The sequence below is a fragment of the Oncorhynchus masou genome, chromosome 2 (genome assembly GCF_036934945.1).
Source record: "Oncorhynchus masou masou isolate Uvic2021 chromosome 2, UVic_Omas_1.1, whole genome shotgun sequence".
Lineage (NCBI taxonomy): Eukaryota > Metazoa > Chordata > Actinopteri > Salmoniformes > Salmonidae > Oncorhynchus > Oncorhynchus masou.
Window position 1 is genome coordinate 35,430,933 of NC_088213.1, and position 24,617 is coordinate 35,455,549.

A 24,617-nucleotide genomic window follows, 5' to 3' on the forward strand; every position below is an offset into this window, starting at 1 on the left:
CAACGTCGCCTATGGACACAATCCCAGCGTCGCTGGACCAGACAGGACTGGCAAAAAGTGCTCTTCACTGACAAGTCGCAGTTTTGTCTCACCTGGGGTGATGGTCGGATTCACGTTTATTTTCGAAGGAATGAGCGTTACACCGAGGCCTGTACTCTTGGAGAGGGATCAATTTGGAGGTGGAGTGTCCGTCTTGGTCTGGAGCGGTGTGTCACAGCATCATCTGACAGAGCTTGTTGTCATTGCAGGCATTCTCAACACTGTGCGTTACAGGGAAGACATCCTCCTCCCTCATGTGGTACCCTTCCTACATGGCCCTCCAGCATGACAATGCCACCAGCCATACAGCTTGTTCTGTGCGTGATATCCTGCAAGACAGGAATGTCAGTGTTCTGCTATGTCCAGCGAAGAGCCCGGATCTCAATCCCATTCAGCACGTCTGGGACCTGTTGGATCAGAGGGTGAGGGCTAGGGCCATTCCCTCCAGAAATGTCCGGGACTTGCAATGCCTTGGTGGAAGAGTGGGGTAAACATCTCACAGCAAGAATTGGCAAATCTGGTGCAGTCCATGAGGAGGAGATGCACTGCAGTACTTAATGCAGCTGGTGACCACACCAGACACTGAATGTTACTTTTGATTTTGACCTCCCATTTGTTCAGGGACACATTATTCCATTTCTGTTGGTCACATGTCTGTGGAACTTGTTCAGTTTATGTCTCAGTTGTTAAATCTGGTTCATACCAATATTTACACATGTTAATTAAGTTTGCTGAAAATAAACTCAGTTGACAGTGAGAAGACGTTTCTTTTTTTGATGAGTTTGTCTCGGAAACGCGGATTCCACACATTTCTGCTGTATCCTGCACACTCAAACTCACTCGTGGTGCGGAAAACGTCACGTTCCAGTCCAAAGAAGACGCAGGGGATTTTCTCAATTTGCAGTGAGTGGTTGACGAGGATTAGCGGGTATGGATGTGTCGCAGGATAGTTTATATGATTGCCAGCATTCAGACTTGTTCTCCGGCTGGATTACTAACAAACTGACTAGTATGACTGTTCAGATTGATATAGATTTTTTCACATACTACATCATACATCAGTACTAGCCTGGACTGAGTTGAAAACAGTAATGGAGAGAGCTGGCTAGAGCAAGAAGATGGACATGAGTGAAGACGGTCTGGACTATATTGTTAATGGCCGATCATTTACAGACTGATTATTCCTTGACTGTCAGAAACACAAAAAAGTTTATTTATTTGTAATGTGACCACGACTGACACGGTATGTTCATTCAATAAAAATTCTCTACAGGGTCTGAGGATGGAACTATTGAAAGAGAACGAGTTATAATGTTGTTCAGGTTAACTCAGATAGGTGCTCTATAACCTAATCTTGTTACAGTAGGTGTGACGCTCGTCGTTGGAATGAGGTGACCTGCCTCCGTGGCCGACCTCGGACTGGGGACCCTAGCCACGGGTCCCGAATCGACGGGAGATTCCGGCAGCACCGGACAGGCGGGAGACTCTGGCAGCTCCGGAGTGAAGGGCGATTCCGGCAGCGCTGGAGTGACGGGCAATTCTGGTAGCGCCGGAATAACGAACGGCTCTGGCCGCTCCTGACTGTGACGGCGGCTCTGGCCGTTCCTGACTGACGGGCAGCTCTGGCAGCTCCTGACTGACGGGCGGCTCTGGCAGCTCCTGACTGACGGGCGGCTCTGGCAGGTCAGGACAGACGGGCGGCTCTGGCAGCTCAGGACAGACGGGCGGCTCTGGCAGCGCAGGACAGATGGGCGGCTCTGGCCGCTCCTGACTGACGGGCGGCTCTGGCAGCTCCTGACTGACGGACGGCTCAGGCAGCTCCTGACAGAAGGGCGGCTCTGGCAGCTCAGGACAGACGGGCGGCTCTGGCAGCTCAGGACAGACGAGCGGCTCTGGCAGTTCAGGACAGACGGGTGGCTCTGGCAGTGCTGGACAAGAGGGAGACTCTGGCAGCTCAGGACAGATGGGAGACTCTGGCAGCGCTGAGCAGGCGGGAGCACCTGTAGGGAGGAGACGGAGAGATAGCCTGGTGCGGGGGGCTGCCACCGGAGGCCTGATGCGTGGAGGAGGCACCGGATAGACCGGACCGTGGAGGTGCACTGGAGGTCTCGAGCACCGAGCCTGTACAACCCTAGCTGGCTGGATGCTCCCCGTAGCTAGGCCAGTGCGGCGAGGTGGAATAGACCGCACTGGGCTGTGCTGGCGAACTGGGGACACCATGCGCAGGGCTGGTGCCATGTCCCCCGCCCGAGGAGACACACTGGAGACCAGATGCGGTGAGCCGGCTTCATGGCACTTGGCTTGATGCCCACTCTAGCCCGGCTGATACGAGGCGCTGCTATGTAGCGCACCGGGCTTTGCCTGCGCACCGGGGACACCGTGTGCCTCACGGCATAACACGATGCTTGCCCGGTCCTCTCTCTCCATGGTAAGCACGGGTCTCCTACCTGACTTAGCCACACTCCCCGTGTGCACCCCTAATACGTTTTTGGTGCTGCCTCTCATCCCAGCCGCGCTGCCGTGCTGCCTCCTCATATCACCACCGCTCAGCTTTAGCTGCCTCCAGCTCTGCCTTGGGGTGGCGATATTCCCCAGCCTGTGCCCAGGGTCCCTTGCCGTCCAAAATCTCCCTCCATGTCCAGGAGTCTTGCGATTTCGGCCGCTGCCCGTTACCATGCTTCTTGTTGGTGGGTGATTCTGTAACGTTCGTCGTTGGAATGAGGTGAGGAACAAAGCACAGCATGGAAAGTGTTCATCATATATTTATTCAACCGAGAACACTAAACAAAATAACAAAGGAGAACGAACCAAAACAGTTCTGAAAGGTGACATACACATAACAGAAAATAATCACCCAAGTGGGAAAAGGCTACCTAAGTATGATTCTCAATCAGAAACAACTAATGACACCTGCCTCTGATTGAGCACCATACCGGGCCAAACACAACATAGAAAAAGGAACATAGACAACCCACCCAACTCACGCCCTGACCATACTAAAACAAAGACATAACAAAAAGAACTAAGGTCAGAACGTGACAGTAGGGATGCGATGGGGGAATTTTGTGCAGCCAACTTTCCCAATGTCAAGTAGACAAACATAGATGTATGCTTTTACTTCAAATTTCATGCACAATAGTGTTTTTGTCTGTATCACGTGACAACACTACAGCTAGCAAGTTGGAATATTGATGGGATAAATATCCAAAATTAATGAGCAGGTTCCTCAGATTACTTTCGTAAACATAACAGTGATGTTATATTTATTCAAGAGTCCCACTTAAAATAATTATATGCCCAAAGATTTGCAAACAGTCATTATTATGTTGTAGCTTCCTCCTCTGTAGATTCCAAAACTGTGGCTCCCTTGTTGTTATGAGACGTAGTTTATCAGTGACTGTTCTGGAATATATGGTGCAGATGGTAGGATATCATACACTGTGTACGAAGTGAATGTACAAAATTGAGTTACACCCCAATTTTCAGAACAGCCGCAATTCGTAGGAGCATGGACTCTACAAGGTGTCGAAAGCGTTCCACAGGGATGTTGGCCCATGTTGACTCCAATGCTTCCCACAGTTGTGTCAAGTTGGCTGGATGTCCTTTGGGTGGTGGACCACTCTTGATACACACAGGACACTGTTGAGCGTCAAAAACCCAGCAGCGTTGCAGTTCTTCTAGTAGGTGCCTGGCACCTACTACCATACCCCGTTCAAAGGCACTTAAATCTTTTGTCTTGCCCATTCACCCTCTGAATGGCACACATACACAATCCGTCCCAATTGTCTCAAGGCTTAAACATCCTTCTTTAACCTGTCTCATCCTGTTCATCTGCACTGATTGAAGTGGATTTAACAAGAGACATCAACAAGGGATCATAGCTTTCACCTGGATGTCATGGAAAGAGTAGTTACAATGTTCTGTACACTCAGAGTATATCAAAACGGTAATCTCTGGTAGGAAAATTGCTCCAACCCAGTATGGTCCTTCATGTGATAATCTAACGGAGTTTCTGGCAAATATTACAGATTATTCTCTGATCATAGGTGCGGATATGAATGCCGTTTTATCAGCTTTGGACTGCTCTGGCCACGAATCTCAAACAGCTCCTGCACCTGTGTCAGTGGCATTTAACAATTTGGTCAAGGATTTTAATCTCACTGATATATCCGATTTTTTCAATCCTACGTCTAGACAATTTTGTTTTTACTCTGCTAGACATACAGTACATGGCACATTTTCAGTACATTTTGTACATGCAGTACAAAAGTATGTGGACACCCCTTCAAATTAGTGGATTTGGCTATTTCAGCCACACCAGTTGCTGACAGGCGTATAAATTGAGCACACAGCCATGCAACCACCATAGACAAACATTGGCAGTAGAATGACAAGCTCAGTGACTTTCAACGTGGCACCGACATGCCACCTTTCAAACAAGTCAGTTCATCAAATAGCTGCCCTTGTCAACTGTAAATAATGTTATTGTGAAGTGGAAATGTCTTGGAGCAACAACGGCTCAGCCGTGAAGTGGTAGGTAACACAAGCTCACAGAACGTGTGCTGAAGCGGTTGCATTACTCACTATCGAGTTCCAAACTGCCTCTGCAAGCTACGTCAGCACAAGAACTGTACGTTGCGAGCTTCATGAAATGAGTGTCCATGGCCAAGCAGCTACACACAAGCTTAAGACCACCATGAGCAATGCCAATTGTTGGCTGGAGGGGTGTAAAGCTCGCTGCAATTGGACTCTGGAGCAGTGGAAATGCTTTCTCTGGAGTGATGAATCACGCTTCACCATCTGGAAGTCCGACGGACGAATCTGGATTTGGCAGATGCCAGGAGAAGGCTACCTGCCCGAATGCATAGTGCCAACTGTAAAGTTTGGTGGAGGAGGAATAATGGTCTGGAACTGATTTTCAATGTTCGGGCTAGGCCCCTTAGTTCCAGTGAAGGGAAACCGTAATACTACAGCATACAATGACATGCTAGACAATTTTGTGGTTCCAACTTTGTAGAAACAGTTTGGGGAAGGCCCTTTCCTGTTTCAGCATGACAATGCCCCTGTGTACAAAGTGAGGTCCATACAGAAATGGTTTGTGGAGATCGGTGTGGAAAAACTTGACTGGCCTGCACAGAGCCCTGACCTCAACCCCATCGAACACCTTTAGGATGAATTGGAACGCCGACTCTGAGCCAGGTTTAATTGCCCAACATCAGTGCACAACCTCACTAATGCTCTTGTGGCTTATAGAAGCAAGTCCCCGCAGCAATGTTCCAACATCTAGTGGAAAGCCTTCCTGGAAGAGTGGAGGCTGTTACAGCAGCAAAGGGGGGACCAACTCATATTAATGCTCATGATTTTGGAATGGTCAAACTAACGATTCCTGATACCTGTCAGAGCATCACGCTGGCGTTTCAATATATAATTACTATTTGAAAAGTAACTAGATGTGTATCTAACACAGAATGTTGGGTCTGTTGAAGATACCCATATCCTAAGCAAGTCTATAAAGGGACTATCAGGAACTTCTCAGTTGTCATTTGTCTCACCTTAATAAAACCAGAATGAGAACAATTAACAAACTATAAATATCTTTAGCTAAACTGGAACAAGAACAACAAAACTCTTACTCTGATGACAAAAAGAAAAGAGTAGATGCAGTTAAAATGCAGTTAGAACGTAATTATTTGCTCAGACACAGGGCAGAATTCTTAAATCATCCAAGCAGACATAACTATTATTTTAATGGGGCTAAACCAAGTCATCTTTTTGCAATGAGACTCAGAAGCAGTGAGAAATGCTCTAATATTACAGCTATTAAAGCACAGAATGTCTTGTTAACTAATCCTTTGGAAATCAATGCAGAGTTTGGTTCTTTTTAATCTATGCCAGGAGTATTCAGCTCTTACCCTATGAGGTCCAGAGCCTGTTGTTTTTCTGTTCCAACTGATAATTAATTGCACCCACCTGGTGTCTGAGGTCTAAATCAGTCCCTAATTAGAGGGTAACAATGAAAGAACATAGTGTAACAGTCTTAAAGGTCCAGAGTTGAGTTTTAGGGCTCTATGCTCTATAAATCTGATATCACCTAGATATTCCTTACCTCTCCAACGAAGTATCACAATCCCTTGGGGAAGCCATTTCATTGGATGAACTTAAATAGGCACTAACAAATATGAAAAAAGGTATATCCCAGAATTCTACCTTGCCTTTTGGGATAAATTAGGCCTATTTCTTGTCTTCCGGCGCCGACAGAGATGGCCGCCTCGCTTCGCGTTCCTAGGAAACTATGCAGTTTTTTGTTTTTTTACGTGTTATTTCTTACATTAGTACCCCAGGTCATCTTAGGTTTCATTACATACAGCCGAGAAGAACTACTGTATATAAGATCAGCGCCTTACAAACAGGACAACGGAATGGATCGCATGCAGCGACCCAAAAACGACTCCGAAAAAGAGGGAAACGTGGCGGTCTTCTGGTCAGACTACGGAGACGGGCACATCGTGCCCCACTTCCTAGCATTCTTCTTGCCAATGTCCAGTCTCTTGACAACAAGGTTGATGAAATCCGAGCAAGGGTAGCATTCCAGAGGGACATCAGAGACTGTAACGTTCTGTGCTTCACGGAAACATGGCTCACTGGAGAGACGCTATCCGAAGCGGTACAGCCAACGGGTTTCTCCACGCATCGCGCCGACAGAAACAAACACCTTTCTGGTAAGAAGAGGGGTGGGGGTGTATGCCTTATGGCTAACGAGGCATGGTGCGATGAAAGAAAAATACAGGAACTCAAATCCTTCTGTTCACCTGATTTAGAATTCCTCACAATCAAATGTAGACCGCATTATCTACCAAGAGAATTCTCTTCGATTATAATCACAGCCGTATATATCCCCCCCCCCCAAGCAGACACATCGATGGCTCTGAACGAACTTTATTTAACTCTTTGCAAAATGGAAACCATTTATCTGGAGGCTGCATTCATCGTTGTTGGGGATTTTAACAAGGCTAATCTGAAAACAAGACTCCCTAAATTTTATCAGCATATCGATTGCGCAACCAGGGCCGGAAAAACCTTGGATCACTGTTACTCTAACTTCCGCGACGCATATAAGGCCCTGCCCCGCCCCCCTTTCGGAAAAGCTGACCACGACTCCATTTTGCTGATACCTGCCTACAGACAAAAGCTAAAAAAAGAAGCTCCCACGCTGAGGTCTGTCCAACGCTGGTCCGACCAAGCTGACTCCACACTCCAAGACTGCTTCCATCACGTGGACTTGGACATGTTTCGTATTGCGTCAAATAACATAACATTGACGAATACTCTGATTCGGTGTGCGAGTTCATTAGAACGTGCGTTGAAGATGTCGTTCCCATAGCAACGATTAAAACATTCCCTAACCAGAAACCTTGGATTGATGGCAGCATTCGCGTGAAACTGAAAGCGCGAACCACTGCTTTCAATCAGGGCAAGGTGTCTGGTAACATGACTGAATACAAACAATGCAGCTATTCCCTCCGTAAGGCTATCAAACAAGCTAAGCGTCAGTACAGAGACAAAGTAGAATCCCAATTCAACGGCTCAGACACAAGAGGCATGTGGCAGGGTCTACAGTCAATCACGGACTACAGGAAGAAATCCAGCCCAGTCACGGACCAGGATGTCTTGCTACCAGGCAGACTAAATAACTTTTTTGCCCGCTTTGAGGACAATACAGTGCCACTGACACTGCCTGCAACGGAAAAATGCGGTCTCTCCTTCACTGCAGCTGAGGTGAGTAAAACATTTAAACGTGTTAACCCTCGCAAGGCTGCAGGCCCAGACGGCATCCCCAGCCGCGCCCTCAGAGCATGCGCAGACCAGCTGGCTGGTGTGTTTACGGACATATTCAATCAATCCCTATACCAGTCTGCTGTTCCCACATGCTTCAAGAGGGCCACCATTGTTCCTGTTCCCAAGAAAGCTAAGGTAACTGAGCTAAACGACTACCGCCCCGTAGCACTCACTTCCGTCATCATGAAGTGCTTTGAGAGACTAGTCAAGGACCATATCACCTCCACCCTACCTGACACCCTAGACCAGAGGTGGGCAAACTTTTTGACTCGCGGGCCACAATGGGTTCTAAAATTTGACAGAGGGGCCGGGCCAGGAGCATTTGGAGGGAGTGTTTGGGCCGGATATACTAAAGCATTAAATGTAGTGTGTGCAAACCTCATAGCACAGTAAGAACACTACAACCCAATTTATTAACTGTCTTTCAAATGTGAAAAATAGCCCTTATCAGTTAATAAATTTGTCTCAAGGAATATGCAAGATATGGCATTTACATACTATTTCGGAGATACTGGGAGGAGGAAATGTAAATAGATTAAAATAACATACGCACTGTGATTTATCAAGATTGCGTCTGTTTTTAGTAAGTTTCAATCGAAGGTGCAAAGTTAAAGAAATCAACATTTATTGAAAAATGGAATCACTTTCAACATTCAAAACATATTATTACACAACGAAATACTCAAGCTCAATAATATCTACTTGTGTTAAACTCCGCAAAATCATGGATGGATTGTCCTGACCGCGCGCTCTACAAACTCGCCACGGACGCCCTCGCCTTCACGCGCAAACAGTACACGTGTATCGTTGCCACCCAAGTGGCACACAGACATAGGCTGTATTAAATATCAGCTAAAAATTTAAATTTAAATTAAGAGCGATGTGCGGCGTGTTAATTAAGCTACTGTACCGCTGCTGTGCGTAAATGCGCATTGCTCTTAATTAAAAGACGCACTTCCAAACTTTCCATATGCATTTTTTCATAACACAGCAGAAAAACTCACCATTTCAGTGGGAACAGTGTTGTTGGTCTCCCTTTGTTGCCAGTGCATCAAAGTCTGGAGTTAGTTTTGTTGTGGCAATTCTCAGGACAGATCTGAGGTGTTGGTCAGTTAACTTGGATCTGTGATGGGCTTTGTTGATTTTCATGACGCTAAACGTCTGCTCACACACGTAGGTCGAGCCAAACAACACCAGCATCTTCTGCGCCGTCCTCCGGAGGTTTGGAAACGCGGTCTCGTTAAGTGAAGCGTAAAAGTCATTCAGTTTAAGAGACTTGAACTTCTCCTTTGAGACGGAGTCAGACTGAAGATCGATCAGTTCCAATTGCAGCTCCTGCGGTGCTGATTCGGGGTCTTGTGACAGGGGACAGGACACCAGTTGAAGTGACTTGTCAATTTTTTCAAAATCACAAAACCGACGGCAAAATTCTCTGTGCAGATCGTCCAGTGATTTGCAGTATTTCTTCGCATTTCGGGCGGCCTCTTTCTGCACGGCTAGTGTGGGGAAATGTGCGAAAGATTTGTTTGACATTTGCCTGGAGAATAAAACCAGCTTGGATTTGAAGGCTCTCACATTTGTGTACATGTCGTGCGCAAACTGATCTTTCCCCTGTAGCTTCACGTTCAGCTCATTCATGTGTGAAAATATGTCCACAGCAAACGGAAAGTCACAAAGCCAGTTTGTGTCGCTCAGCTCGGGGAATTCTTCGGATTTCCCCATTAAATTAAAAAATTAGTGAATCTCGTCTTTGAGCTCCCAGACTCGTTGAAACACTTTCCCCAAACTTAACCAGCGGACGCGAGAGTGGTAAAGTAGGTCCTGGTGATCCGCATTAGTTTCTTCCAGGAACGTAATGAACTGACGATGATTAAGTCCCCTTGCTCGTATGAAGTTAACAAGTTTTACAACTGGATCCACGACGTGATTAAGCTGCAATACAGACTTACACAGAGACTCCTGATGAATGATGCAGTGAAGTAAAATAACATCCTGGTCAGGGTTTTCTTCTTTCACTTTATCCTGGATTCTTTTCAGCAGCCTGATGTTTTTTCCAGTTAAATTTGGCGATCCATCCGTGGTGACATTGGCAAGTTTACTCCAAGGTAGCTTCATTCTCTCGATGACAGCAGACACCTGTTCATATAAGTCCTCTCCTCGCGTTTTCCCTTTCAGTGATTCCATGCTCAAAAGCTCCTCCGTTATCTCAAAACTGTCGTTAATCCCTCGGATAAAAATTAGGAGCTGAGCAGTGTCTTTTATGCTGTTACTTTCATCCAGTGCTAGTGAATATAACTTAAAGGACTCCGCCTTTTTGTTTAACTCGCTGACTATATCTTCGTCAATCAGTTCCACGCGGCGAGTCACTGTCCTGCGTGCTAAACTGATTTTTTCAAACTTGGCTTTGCTCTCCGGACACAAGAGACCTGCTGTCTCTACCATGCACTCTTTCAAAAACTTGCCTTCGGAGAAAGGCTTGCTAGCCTTTGCTAATTTGAATGCCAGCAAATAACTTGCCTTGGTACTTGACTCTTGAATTGCAGTTTGTCGGTGAAAAAAGTTCTGTTGACTCTGTAAATTAGCTGCCAACCTCTGAGCAGTAGCCGCCCGTTCTTGTATTGACTGCTTGCTAGCATAGTTTGCATGCTTCGTGGCAAAGTGACGGCTGATATTGTACTCTTTGAAAACCGCAACAGCTTCTTGGCATATCAGACATGCAGCCGTTGATCGGACTTCAGTGAAGAAGTATTTTGTTGTCCACTCCTTATTAAACACTCGGCATTCGCTGTCCACTTTCCTTCTCTTTGGTCCGCTCATTTTCACAGAAGGGCTTAATGGTGACGTGAAACGAAGTGAAAATTAAAGTGAAATAAAGAGAAATACGCGCCACTCCAACAACGGTCAATGTGTTTTGAGTGCGCCATCTATTGGGGAAACGTGGGCATTGCAGGGAAAGGGGAAAAAAGGAGGTTTTTACTATAATTTGGACAAGTTCGGCGGGCCGGATTAAAAAGCCTAACGGGCCGTATGTGGCCCGCGGGCCGTAGTTTGCCCATGTCTGCCCTAGACCCACTCCAATTTGCTTACCGCTCAAATAGGTCCACAGACGATGCAATCTCAACCACACTGCACACTGCCCTAACCCATCTGGACAAGAGGAATACCTATGTGAGAATGCTGTTCATCGACTACAGCTCGGCATTCAACACCATAGTACCCTCCAAGCTCGTCATCAAGCTCGAGACCCTGGGTCTCGACCCCGCCCTGTGCAACTGGGTACTGGACTTCCTGACGAGCCGCCCCCAGGTGGTGAGGGTAGGTAACAACATCTCCTCCCCGCTGATCCTCAACACTGGGGCCCCACAAGGGTGCGTTCTGAGCCCTCTCCTGTACTCCCTGTTCACCCACGACAGCGTGGCCACGCACGCCTCCAACTCAATCATCAAGTTTGCGGACGACACAACAGTGGTAGGCTTGATTACCAACAACGACGAGACGGCCTACAGGGAGGAGGTGAGGGCCCTCGGAGTGTGGTGTCAGGAAAATAACCTCACACTCAACATCAACAAAACTAAGGAGATGATTGTGGACTTCAGGAAACAGCAGAGGGAACACCCCCTATCCACATCGATGGAACAGTAGTGGAGAGAGTAGCAAGTTTTAAGTTCCTCGGCATACACATCACAGACAAACTGAATTGGTCCACTCACACAGACAGCATCGTGAAGAAGGCGCAGCAGCGCCTCTTCAACCTCAGGAGGCTGAAGAAATTCAGCTTGTCACCAAAAGCACTCACAAACTTCTACAGATGCACAATCGAGAGCATCCTGGCGGGCTGTATCACCGCCTGGTACGGCAACTGCTCCGCCCTCAACCGTAAGGCTCTCCAGAGGGTAGTGAGGTCTGCACAACGCATCACCGGGGGCAAACTACCTGCCCTCCAGGACACCTACACCACCCGATGTTACAGGAAGGCCATAAAGATCATCAAGGACATCAACCACCCGAGCCACTGCCTGTTCACCCCGCTATCATCCAGAAGGCGAGGTCAGTACAGGTGCATCAAAGCTGGGACCGAGAGACTGAAAAACAGCTTCTATCTCAAGGCCATCAGACTGTTAAACAGCCACCACTAACTAATTGAGTGGCTGCTGCCAACACACTGACACTGACTCAACTCCAGCCACTTTAATAATGGGAATTGATGGGAAATTATGTAAATATATCACTAGCCACTTTAAACAATGCTACCTTATATAATGTTACTTACCCTACATTATTCATCTCATATGCATACGTATATACTGTACTCTATATCATCGACTGCATCCTTATGTAATACATGTATCACTAGCCACTTTAACTATGCAACTTTGTTTACATACTCATCTCATATGTATATACTGTACTCGATACCATCTACTGTATCTTGCCTATGCTGCTCTGTACCATCACTCATTCATATATCCTTATGTACATATTCTTTATCCCCTTACACTGTGTATAAGACATTAGTTTAGGAATTGTTAGTTAGATTACTTGTTGGTTATTACTGCATTGTCGGAACTAGAAGCACAAGCATTTCGCTACACTCGCATTAACATCTGCTAACCATGTGTATGTGACAAATAAAATTTGATTGATTGATTGATATTTTTACATGATTTGATTCTGACTTCTGTTGACAAGGGATCTTTTCACAATGGTGTAAACTGCAATGATTGCGGTACTTCCGAAGCCCAATAAAGATCACACTCTAATAGGTAACTATAAACCTTTGTCATTGTTGTGCTCGGAAGTTAAATTGTATGCTAATGTTCTCTCAGCCCGTTTAGAATCCTGTGTGAATACAGTAGTGCATCACGATCAGACAGGGTTCATTAAAACTCGACTAGCCTTAGATAATGTGCATCGTTTATTACATGTTGTTCATGCCACTAATGACATTAGATCGCCATGCACCGTTCTCTCCTTGGATGCTGAGAAGGCGCTTGATAGGTCAGAGTGTGATTTTCTATGGTCGGTACTAGAGCGATTTAATTTAGGAACCGAGTTTATCAGCATGATTAAAGTTTTATATGCAAATCCTTCTGCCATGGTGACAACAGGGGGCAATTGCTCTACGCAATTCCCCGTATCCTGAGGCTGTCGCCAAGGATGCCCAATCTCGCCTTTGCTCTTCACCGTTTTCATCTAACTGTTAGCACAGAAAATCAAACAGCACCCCAAATGTTGAATAAAACCTCCCATCGCATATCATTATATGTGGATGGCAAACTTCTGTGCACTGATAATGCTGTATCTTAATTACAAAACATACACTCTACATTTGATTTTAGTGCCCTCTCTGGGTACAAAATTAACGAGACAAAATCAGCTATGATGTCATTAAGTTTAGGACTCACTCTGTCAATGGTACAATGGTAAAAAGCTTTAAATATCTGGGTATTCTACATAGATATTTTCCTCAAAACATGGATTGAAATAATTTCCAAGAAATATATAAGTGAGTAGAAGTGTACTTCTCTAAATGTTTACAGCTTCCCAACTCTCTACAAGCTAAAATACCCATCATGAAGATGAATATTCTTCCCCAAATTAACTTTTTCTCTGCAATGATTACACTAGCTCCACCTCAGAAATATTTGGACTATATCTAGTCTTTAGTCTCTAAATTCGTATGGAAAGGAGAGCGACCTCGAATTAAACTCTCACGTATGCATCGTGACAAGGGAGGTGGCGGGCTTTCTCTGCCTAATTTTAGTTTCAAGTTTTATTAGTGGTATGTATGGGATACGCATGGTACACATCGTCCAACTAAATACTTACTTGCAGGTTCCTTCTCGACAATGCAACAACAGTAAGATAAGAAAAAATAATAAAAGATAAGAAACCAAACATAAAGTAAATGGCTCAGTAGAATAGAAGTTTAAGTTTTGGGCTTTGTGCTACGCCCCCTGTCAACATGGTTTGATTCAAATGCTTTAGTCTCATGGAGACTATAGAATCGAATTTGGCATTACCACCCAGACTTCAGGATCTTGTGTATTCTGCAGTACCATTAAAACAAGCTAAATTACATTTTGGAACCCTAATTTCCTTCTTACTCACAACATTGCGCTTAGTAGAAAAGGAATTCTAACACAATACAGAAGTGGCATGCTCAGTCACCAAATTTCCACAATCATTCGCTTCTTTCTGGCAGTATCCCCTTTTCATTCACTCAATGGGAGGTTAGGGGTGTTCATGTTTTGGATTATCTATTTTCGAGATGAAGTTTTGCCCGCATTTGATGATCTTAGGGCTATATTTCAATTACCTGGTACCTCTTCTTTATTTTATCTATGTTGAAGATCAGCGATGCGGGTGTATGGTGTCCCTTTGGGCTCATCCCTCCCACAACATGAAATACATAGAATTTTAGATAGACATGGTAATTCAAAGGGTTTGATCTGTATACGGTTGTCACGCCCTGACCTTAGAGAGCTTTTTTTATGTCTCTTTTTGGTTTGGTCAGGGTGTGATTTGGGTGGGCATTCTATGTTCTATTTTCTATGTTTTTGTATTGGGCTTGTGGTAATGGCTGGAGCGGAATCAGTGGAATGGTATCACATATATCAAACCCTTGGTTTGATGCCATTCCATTCGCTCCGTTCCAGCCATTATAGTGAGACGTCCTCCACTCAACAGCCTCCACTGCTTTGGCTCCTTTATGCATACGTACTGAGAATGGCAAGGTTGTGGCAAGGTTGTGGATACATTTTGGAAAGAGTCATCCTCTGTCTTATCTGACGTACTTGATATCACTATACCTTGTTCCCCCAAACTGTCATCACTTAATGATAATTCACCACTTATCACGTCATTACAGCAAAGACGTATCATGTTGTCAGGTTTGACAGCAGCTAAAAAAGATATTGGCACTAAGATGGAACCTCCACATTCTTTGGCTATGTCCCATTGGATCCGCCCTTTTGTAGATATCATTTATTTACAACTATCCACTGCTAGGATCCATGGGGCTAGCCAAGCAACAATTGACAGCTGGTTATCTGCAGCGGAAACCATCAAACTACTACAGTGTGTATATTTCCCAACAGATTGTCTGTTACTTGTTAATTTTTTGACTGATGTGCAAAATTGTACCCAGCTGATTTTATCACAATTGCTTGATTTTGTTTTAAATTTCATGGCGATCAGGTTGGGTGGGTTGGGGTGGTCGCCAGGAGGGGTTGGATGGTGGGTTGATGCAGCTTGTGTATGGGCTATGTGGTATATTCTACTGTAATTATATTTACCTATTGCATTACCATTCCTGCTGCTTTTTGGTATTGTCTGTGTTCCCTTGACAATTAATAAAATGTTGATCACAAAAAAGGAACAGCAATAAATGAAAAATACTGATTTTGTAATAAGAAATAGGCTTTTATTTCTAACGTTTCTACTGTTAACTTGTACATGTTAATTACAGCACAAAGACATTGCTGTCCTTCAGGCATTTTTTAATTACCATAAATTGTGTTTACTTGCATCAAATATTTTTAATTGACAAAACAACAAAACAAATTGCAATTCATTCATTAACATTGGTGTCATGTTCAATGAAAATTGCTATTCTTGGATTGCTTCTTTCTTAGACGTCTGATGCAGCAATGTTCTTCTGAAAACTATTACAAACTCATTTCCTAAAAGATAAACCTGCCTGCCTCAGCATAAGTGCTTAAATTCTCTCAATTAAAATAGTCAACTGAACCCAGCAACTGTGGGGTGTCTGTCTTTTATAGGCAGTGAGACGGTGAAGAGCAGAGACAGCAACTACATCACTGCACACGGCCATGTTTAGTCCAGGGTAACAAAGACCTTCAGCTCGAATCGTTGCACAATAGAACTGTGGCAGCATTCAACAGTGTGTGGGTATCTATCTATTTTCATGCAGTAAAACAGGGCCCTGTTTCCCTCACACACTCTCTATCTAATGATCAGAGAGGTCATCTGTGGACTGGCCTACACCCGTCATTCAACTGAGTACCTGCCAATCACTGTCACCCACCTGCTCCGTCACTGTGTGATTCATGTAAAGGTAGAACCAGCTGCCTGACCATGAGACTGCACATCTCACAGCAGTGCACTACACTCTAAACTAATGGCCACGTCTTAGAGCACAGACATGTTCCTGAAAGAGCAGTGGATTACAGACACAGTTATTAAAAGACTGTTAGGATGGTTTGCTCTTCTAGCTCTTTGCTTCACATTTGTAATGATGAGGCTTTTGGCAAGTTGAAAGATTGTTTCAGAGTTATAGTCCTTCTCTCTCTCTCTTGCTTTGACATTTAAAAGCTTTTGTGGATTTTAAAGTAAAATTGTCAAAGCCATTTATAGCCAATTATACACTCTGGCCTGCCTGTTGGGGAGGGGAGAATGAATGACAAACCAAACTTACTCTTAGCATCTCATCTCCCTAGCTGCATGTGGTGGGGCTCCACAGAGTGCAATCCACCACTCTGAGCTGCTGGAGAAGGAAGGAGCGAGTGATAGATAACGCTACTCAAGCAGAAGATTTGCCCCCCACCAATATCCAGCATGTCTGAACAACGGATGTGTTCCCACACTGACACTAACCATTATGATAATGTGGGGCTCATAGGGAATGATTGATGCTAAGGCAGGTCAAGTAGCTCGACCTGGACAATGGCACTGCCACTCAAATACACTACCTGTATCCCATCCAATAGTGTCAAACACTGCATAGACTACACTGTCCAGTCCCCATAGACTACACTGTTCAGTCCTTACTCCCTATAGCATCCATAGGATTCACCCCATGACCAAAACACTGAATCACCATCAAATCCCCTTAACAAATCGCAGTGTCGACCAGAAGTGGGAGAAATAAGCTATTGTCACAAAAATGAATCTACAGTCAAACATTTAAATGAAAAACATGCTAAAAATGTGTTGATGTTTTCACCCCATTAACATTTGGGAAATGCATTACCACATAAATGGAACTTGAGGAATTCAAATGAAATTCACATTAGGCAGTAGAGAAATTTAAAAAGCCCAAAGTATTCATGACACACAGAACTGTTCAGGTTGATACCCCACAATCCACATGCATAAATCATGAGTAACAGCATTACACCCCCCCCCCCAAAAATCATGAGTAACAACATTATAACCCCACAAATCATGATATTTTCATAAATCCAAAATGATGGTGCAACCCTGTGTTATATCACTCTGAGTATGAATTTCATAGCAGAAGATGATCCATTAGTTGAATAATGAATTAATCATTAAGTCTAGACGGTGATGACACACTCCTTAACAACCTGAGGCATTTCAATGACGTATCTCTTGGTCTGAGGGAGGGGGTGTCACATTGCTGAAACAAAATGTGCTGAAGGCCTATGCATGACCAATGTTGGTAGACTTCTACAACGGTATAGGCCTGCTAAAATAGCCTACTATGCTTGTTAAGTCTAGGTTATGTGACAAGGTTATGGTTCAATATGGCCTGTGGACTATTTGAATGCAACACACATTTAGTTGAATGTGACAGAGACATAAGAATAGGATACTTGTTTGTTCTTATGTTAATAGGTCGTTATCACGAAAATGTCACAATAAGGTGCAGAGCGTTCAATTTGCCTGCTGGGGGCAAGGAGACCCGCAGCTCCACTATAACTATTGACAACTGTGTGCCGTTTTCAAGAGATTGTTGAATAAATGTGAACTTTGAGCATTTTTTGTGAGCTTAGTCAGAACTACACATATCCGATAATTCCATGCAACAGCATTGTGCACATTTAGCTCTATCATCAGAGTTATACAGCATGCTTTTCGTGGGCTCTCCCTGTCAAGCAGCTGAAGGCCGCATTTGCTGATGTACTGTTAGCTGATACTGTTTACTTTGCAAACTACCTGTAGAAACTTTGTACAGTTGGCTAAACATAGTGGTAAGTAGACCTAATGTACTTTTTCTCCAACCAATGTAGACCTACCTAGTGAAGTAGGTCTACAAACTAACTTTCAGGGGATAAACCATATGGCTGTATATCCAAATATTGTTTGATTTGATTTCCATCTATAGTGGTGATGACAGTAGTCCGACTGACAGCTTTACCAGGATGAGGACTTGCCGATGTCAAACTCTTTCTAAAAGTCTCATCTCTGATGACACAATGTTGTTTGCTAGCTAGCTAGCTACATGCCAAATGGATAGGCTACCATCACGTATCTGAAAATACATGATCAATTGATGTTTACTAAGCATGAAAAGCATGCAGTTACTGTATAACTCTGATGATAGAGCTAAATGTGGAATAATTGGAAATGTGTTGTTCTGACTATGCTCTTCAAGAGCTGATGATATTAAAACCAAATAGTTACAATATTTATTTAGCAGTACCTTGAAAACAGCACGTAGTTGTCAATGGTATTAGCGGAGCTGGGGGTCTCCTTGCCCCCTAGCCCCCTAGCTGTCAAATCAAACTCTCTGCACCGTCCTGTGATGTCTTATTGATAACAACCTAGCCTTGCAAAAGTATTCATCCCCCTTGGCGTTTTTCCTATTTTGTTGCATTACAACCTATAATTTAAATTAATTTTTATTTTAGATTTCATGTAATAGACATACACAAAATAGTTCAAATTGGTGAAGTGAAATTTAAAAAATGACTTGTTTCAAAAAAACAACAACAAAAAAACATGGAAAAGTGGTGTGTGCATATGTACTCACCCCCTTTGCTATGAAGCCCCTAAATAAGACCTGGTGCCATCAATTAGATTCAGAAGTCAGATAGTTAGTTAAATAAAGTCCACCTGTGTGCAATCTAAGTGTCACATGATCTGTCACATGATCTCAGTATATATACCCCTGTTCTGAAAGGCCCCAGAGTCTGCAACCCCACCAAGCAAGGGTCACTACCAAGCAAGCGGCACCATGAAGACAAAGGAGCTCTCCAAACAGGTCAGGGACAAAGTCATGGAGAAGTACAGATCAGGGTTGAGTTATAAAAAAATATCTGAAACTTTGAACATCCCACGGAGCACCAATAAATCCATTATTAAAAAATGGAAAGAATATGGCACCACAACAAACCGGCCAGGAGAGGGACGCCCACCAAAACTCACGGAGGGCATTAATCAGAGAGGCAACAAAGAGACAAAAGATAACCCTGAAGGAGCTGCAAAGCTCCTCAGCGGAGATTGGAGTATCTGTCCATAGAACCACTTCAAGCTGTACACTCCACAGAGCTGGGCTTTATGGAAAAGTGACCTGAAAAAAGCCATTGCTTAAAGAAAAAAATAAGCAAACACATTTGATGTTCACTAAAAGGCATGTGGGAGACTGCCCAAACATATGGAAGAAGGTACTCTGGTCAGAAGAGACTAAAATTGAGCTTTTTGGCCATCAAGGAAAACGCTATGTCTGGCACAAAACCAACACCTCTCATCACCCCAAGAATACCATCCCCACAGTGAAACATGGTGGTGGCAGCATCATGCTGTGGGGATGTTTTTCATCAGCAGGGACTGAGAAACTGTTCAGAATTGAAGAAATGATGGATGGCGCTAAATACAGATCAATTCTTGAGGAAAACCTGTTTCAGTCTTCCAGAGTTATGAGACGGGGACAGACGTTCACCTTCTAGCAGGACAATGACTCTAACATTACTGCTAAAGCAACACTCAAGTGGTTTAAGGGGAAACATTTAAATGTCTTGGAATGGACTAGTCAAAGCCCAGACCTCAATCCAATTGAGAATCTGTGGTATGACTTAAAGATTGCTGTCAGATAGCATAGGCAGAAGCTCTATAGAGATGAGATGACTTTGAATGAAATAATAAAGTATTTAAAATAAAACAAATGTAATATGTAACAGCTGAAATATTTCATTAAAGTAAAGTAATATGAATAAACGATGGTTAATAAGTTATAAGCGGAAATGGGCAGTCACTACCATCATGGGACTTTAATTAATTGCTGTATTGTGTGTTGTTACAGCATTTAACCCACATAATGTATATTACATTTAATGTTTAAAAAAATCATCTCAACTGAAATTGAAAACCATGATTATTGTTTAATAATCTAACCAAAACCGAACCGACCTCAAAAAGCACTAATCGCTCAGCACTAATATTAGGCAGCTCTCAGTGAAAGACAAAGTACAGCCGACAGATGTGCCTAAATATACACTGAGTGCACAAAACATTAGGAACACCTTCCTAATGTTGAGTTGCATCCACCTTTCCCCTCAGAACAGCCTCAATTCTTCGGGGCATGGACTCTAGGTGTCAAAAACATTCCACAGGGATGCTGGCCCGTGTTGACTCCAACACTTCCCACAGTTTTGTCAAGTTGGCTGGATGTCCTTTGGGTGGTAGACTATTCTTGCAGTTCTTGACACACTCAAACCTGTGCGCCTGGCACCTACTACCATACCCCCGTGCAAAGGCACTGTCTTACCCATTCACCCTCTGAATGGCTCACATGCACGATCCATGTCTCAATTGTCTAAAGGCTTAAAAATCCTTCTTTAACCTGTCTCATCCACACTGATTGAAGAGGATTTAGCAAGTGACATCAATAAGGATCATAGCTTTCCCCTGGTCAGTCTGTCATAGAAAGAGCATGTTTTGAATAGTCAGTGTATTTGCATGATTTTAGTGCAGGCTACAGTAAGCTATTACAACTAACCTGCTGACCAAAATAAATGTACACATACATGTTATTCAATCATTGCATCCACACTGCTCTCACACAGCAACGAGCGTATGCGTAGCAGGCGCTAAAATAGAACTTCTATTTGCAAGTCCCGCATATACCCACGTGGGTGATTGAACGATGAACTGAGGTCCACACTCCAGTCAAGTTTGTGGTGGTAATGCACCTTAAAATTGGTTGCCAACCGCCATATAAAGTCCAAAGAAGAAGCCTGAAGGAGGAGAGATTACTAAAAACTGTCTCGGTTTACCCTTTTATTTGTGGATTTATTGTCAGAGTAGAGGACCTTGTGCATTTCAGGTAAAATAACAACCCAATGTTAATATCCCAGGACAAAGCCAAAGGCAAGCTAGCTAGTTAAATTGCAATGAATGTTTAATGCTTTTCCACCAAACCCCAAATTAATATAGTTGGTTCAGAGTTCATTTGATATTTCAACCTGCTTGTCCTGATCGCATCTGGTGTGGGTGGACAACATTAACACGCACTGGTGCTGTCACGGTTTTCTTGGTGTGAAGGAGAGTCGGACCAAAATGCTGCGTGGTGATTTAGATACATCTTTAATGAAGATGAAACAAGATCGATACAATAAACGTAACGTGAAAACCGAAACAGCCTAAACTGGTGCAAACTAACACAGGAACAATCACCCACCAAACCCAACACCAAACAGGCTACCTAAATATGGTTCCCAATCAGAGACAATGACTAACACCTGCCTCTGATTGAGAACCATATCAGGCCAGACATAGAAATAGACAAACAAGACATCCAACATAGAATGCCCACTCATATCACACCCTGACCAAACAAAAACATAGAAACATACAAAGCAAAATATGGTCAGGGTGTGACAGGTGCGCCCGGTGTATAAATTAGGATTTTGTACATTTCAAAACGCCCTCCTATGAGCCCAAAAACCAATCACAATTGGAATAAGAAACAAAGCATGATGTGATTGGTTAAATTGATTGCAGAAATTTTACCAATTGTTTTTGACATAGATTGACCAATAGACTAAATTAAGATTATGGACGATTAAATTATTGTAAACGCAAATCCCAAATGTATTTCAAAAGTCTTACAATCAAATCATTTTTATTACAAGGATGTACTATTTTATTTGAAGTCCGGCTTTTTTTGTATAGCATTTTCCCCAAAATACTGAATCAACCATTTCTTATGAACTATGCATGCCTATTTTAAAGTCAAAACAAACTCACATGCCAGTTGTGCGTCTATAGAAATATATTTTATTTTCTGTAGAGAACATTTAGAGCTTTTGACATATATCACAGGCGAGAAGACCATACGAGGGGAAAACTCATCCATAAAATGTATTTATGAAATCTTATTAGACAGCACGGATGTAGCCAAATCCCGCGCACTCCCAATGTGACTTTGAGTCGGTGGGTAGTAATACATAATATGTCCTACATTATAGGCTACTAGTACACCGGAGTGGCCTCGGCGGATGCTGATCTGACTGGGCAGACAGTTTGGCTTGTGAACAGGATTATCTTTCTTTAAGCAAACAGCCCTAGAGCTTTGACATTCATGGTGTTCGAGGACAGGCGGACGTAAACAACACACGCATAGAGAATATTGTTTTAATCGACCATCATATTCGAAAGAGAAACGTGCGCGGGGTGTATGGGTCCAGCAGCAGTGATTGATAACTCACGGAAAAGGTGGCGGGCAGAGACCTTCAGGTCACGGCGTACAGCGAGAGCCGGGAGCAGGACACTGCTGGGCGGATGCGCATTTCTGTGTCACGATTCCCTCTCTGTCTCTTGGCGGCTTGTAGGCTCATTGGCAATAGGACCAATTAATGTAAACGAGTAGCTTTAATTATATAGTGCACTGTATGATTTCGCTGGCAGCGGTCCCACGACGAACCCAGCGCTGTACCTGTATCGCAGTGATTAGTGGAAACGCGCTCTTCTGGAGAAGAGATTAGGGAAAGCATTAGAAGAGAGACTTTTATTATAGCTTTACACACATATTTATATGTCATCCCATATGAGGAAATTAAACACATTATATAACTGTAGGCTATATTAGACCTGTTTTAGTAATAATACACATAGTATTTAAAATGAAATAATAATAACAATACCACTACTACTACTACTACTACTACTAATAATAATAATAATACATATAATTTAACTTTTTAGTATTTGCTTTCGGTAGGTCTATAACACTAACACAAATAGACTACAACCTCGATTCTAAGACATAGCCTAAACTTCACAGGACATTGGGATGTTCTGTTGATATAGCCTACCGATAGACCACATTTTCAAACAATGGCAGCGAAATGTAACGGGTTCTAATATTAGTTAAGAAGTGGAACATAAAGGCACCACTTGTATAATTAATCACATTTAGTCTGTATTCAACGCTCTGAAATAATTAGAACATGACATGAGAGTATCGCTCCTGATCATTGTGGACAAGGAGGTGACGCGGCCGGGGAAAGCGCACGAGAGAGACCCCATGCTGTTCCCATGCCTCTGCTATGCCACATTGGTTGCTTTGTATTTCCCGGGACCCGCCCCCTGAACTGTCCTACACTACAATACTTGGCAGTGATCTAAACAGTTATTTTGGTCTCTTAATTACGTCTAAAACGTATACATTAGCCGTCTCAAAATGCCACATCAGCATCGTCACACAGCCCAAATAACTAACATCTCATGCCCAGTGGTGATTTCCGTCCTCCTTCTTCCGGAGCATCTTTTAGCCTATCTGTCTATGACGATCTAACTATCAGACACCGTGAAGCAAACAGACATTCCTTGTCCCACCCCTTAACTTGGAGCCCAGCACATGAGCGTCAATGTAAACATACACAGACATAGGCTACAAAGCAGTAGTATTCTAGCGGGTGTGGGATTGACAGTTTGACAATTGACCCGCGCGCACTCTTTCGCACACGTGTGTGTGTGTGTGTGTGTGTGTGTGTGCGTGTGTGTATAACGCAACAACCTACTACCTTGCAGGGAACTCCCACATGCCACAAACATCTACAATAATTACACTTTTTATGCTCTCCTTGGAGCCTGGAATACTTAGAATATATATATATACTGTTTTTGAAAAGGGTGTTGCTGCGTGCATACGGAAGCAATGAAACGATACCAGAACCGACCTTTATGCATTCCCGTAAACCTGTCTTTCAGCACAGTGAGTTCGTATATCTTTCCGAATTCCTCAAAAAGGGGCTTCAGATCTTTCTCCTCCAAGTTTCTGGGAATCTGTCCGATAAACAGCTTGATGGCGTCGTGGTCCTTCATTGGAATGGTGTTCTGACCGATTGTGAGCCCGTTCATCCTGGCGGCGCTGTTCGTGGTGCTGAATCCATTCTCTTGCTGCACTCCGTTTGCAGTGACTGTAGCCATCTTTCCTAAATGGGCCGGCGGCTGGTCTCTCTCTCTCTCTCTCTCTTTCTCTCTCTCTCCCTCTCTCTCTCGCCCTTTCTCCCTGTCCCTCTCTCTCAAGTCAACTGCACACTCCCCCTACTTTATTTTTCTCTTCTTTCTCTCTCCCTGACCCTCTCCTTTTTAAGGTCTCTCTTCTTCTTTCTCCTTTCTCTCAATCTATCCTATTGCTTTGATTTCGCTTTATTTATGTTTGATGTATTTTCATTCCTCTTCCCGTTCTCAATCTGTTTCTTTCTCCCTGTGTCAGCTGCCACTCTGCCTAGTGACGTCAGCTCGTAGGCTTCTGACTAGACCCCTAGCTAATTTGCATAATAAACCTGGTTTAGCCAATTGGAGGGCAGAACGACCGAAAGCCCACAGGGTGTAGTGAGAATCCAAACATTTGTGTAAAGGGAAAGCTCGAGACTTTTAAGAGGAACAAAGACAGGAAACTTTCCGCTGTAGGCTATGTATTATATTGAATTCTGTAGATAATCATTCTCACAGGTAGCTTTGTTCTGGCTCATATGAAAGACACATTTATATATGTGTGGGCTATTGTCTGCTGTGTTTTGATGTCG

General features: G+C 43.7%; 1 protein-coding gene across 1 annotated transcript in view; it reads right to left on the minus strand.

Moving 5' to 3' along the window:
• The window catches only part of LOC135503940 (CUGBP Elav-like family member 4), a 211,859-nt gene extending 187,499 nt beyond the window's left edge, over positions 1 to 24,360 (minus strand). Inside the window, exons 1-2 of the mRNA XM_064922148.1 lie at positions 23,766 to 24,360; positions 11,676 to 11,702 (exon numbers count right to left, since the gene is read on the minus strand). Coding sequence (XP_064778220.1) covers positions 11,676 to 11,702; positions 23,766 to 24,015 — 277 coding nt within the window. The 5' untranslated portion in view covers positions 24,016 to 24,360. The remainder of the gene's footprint in view (positions 1 to 11,675; positions 11,703 to 23,765) is intronic.
• Between the last annotated feature and the right edge of the window lie 257 nt (positions 24,361 to 24,617).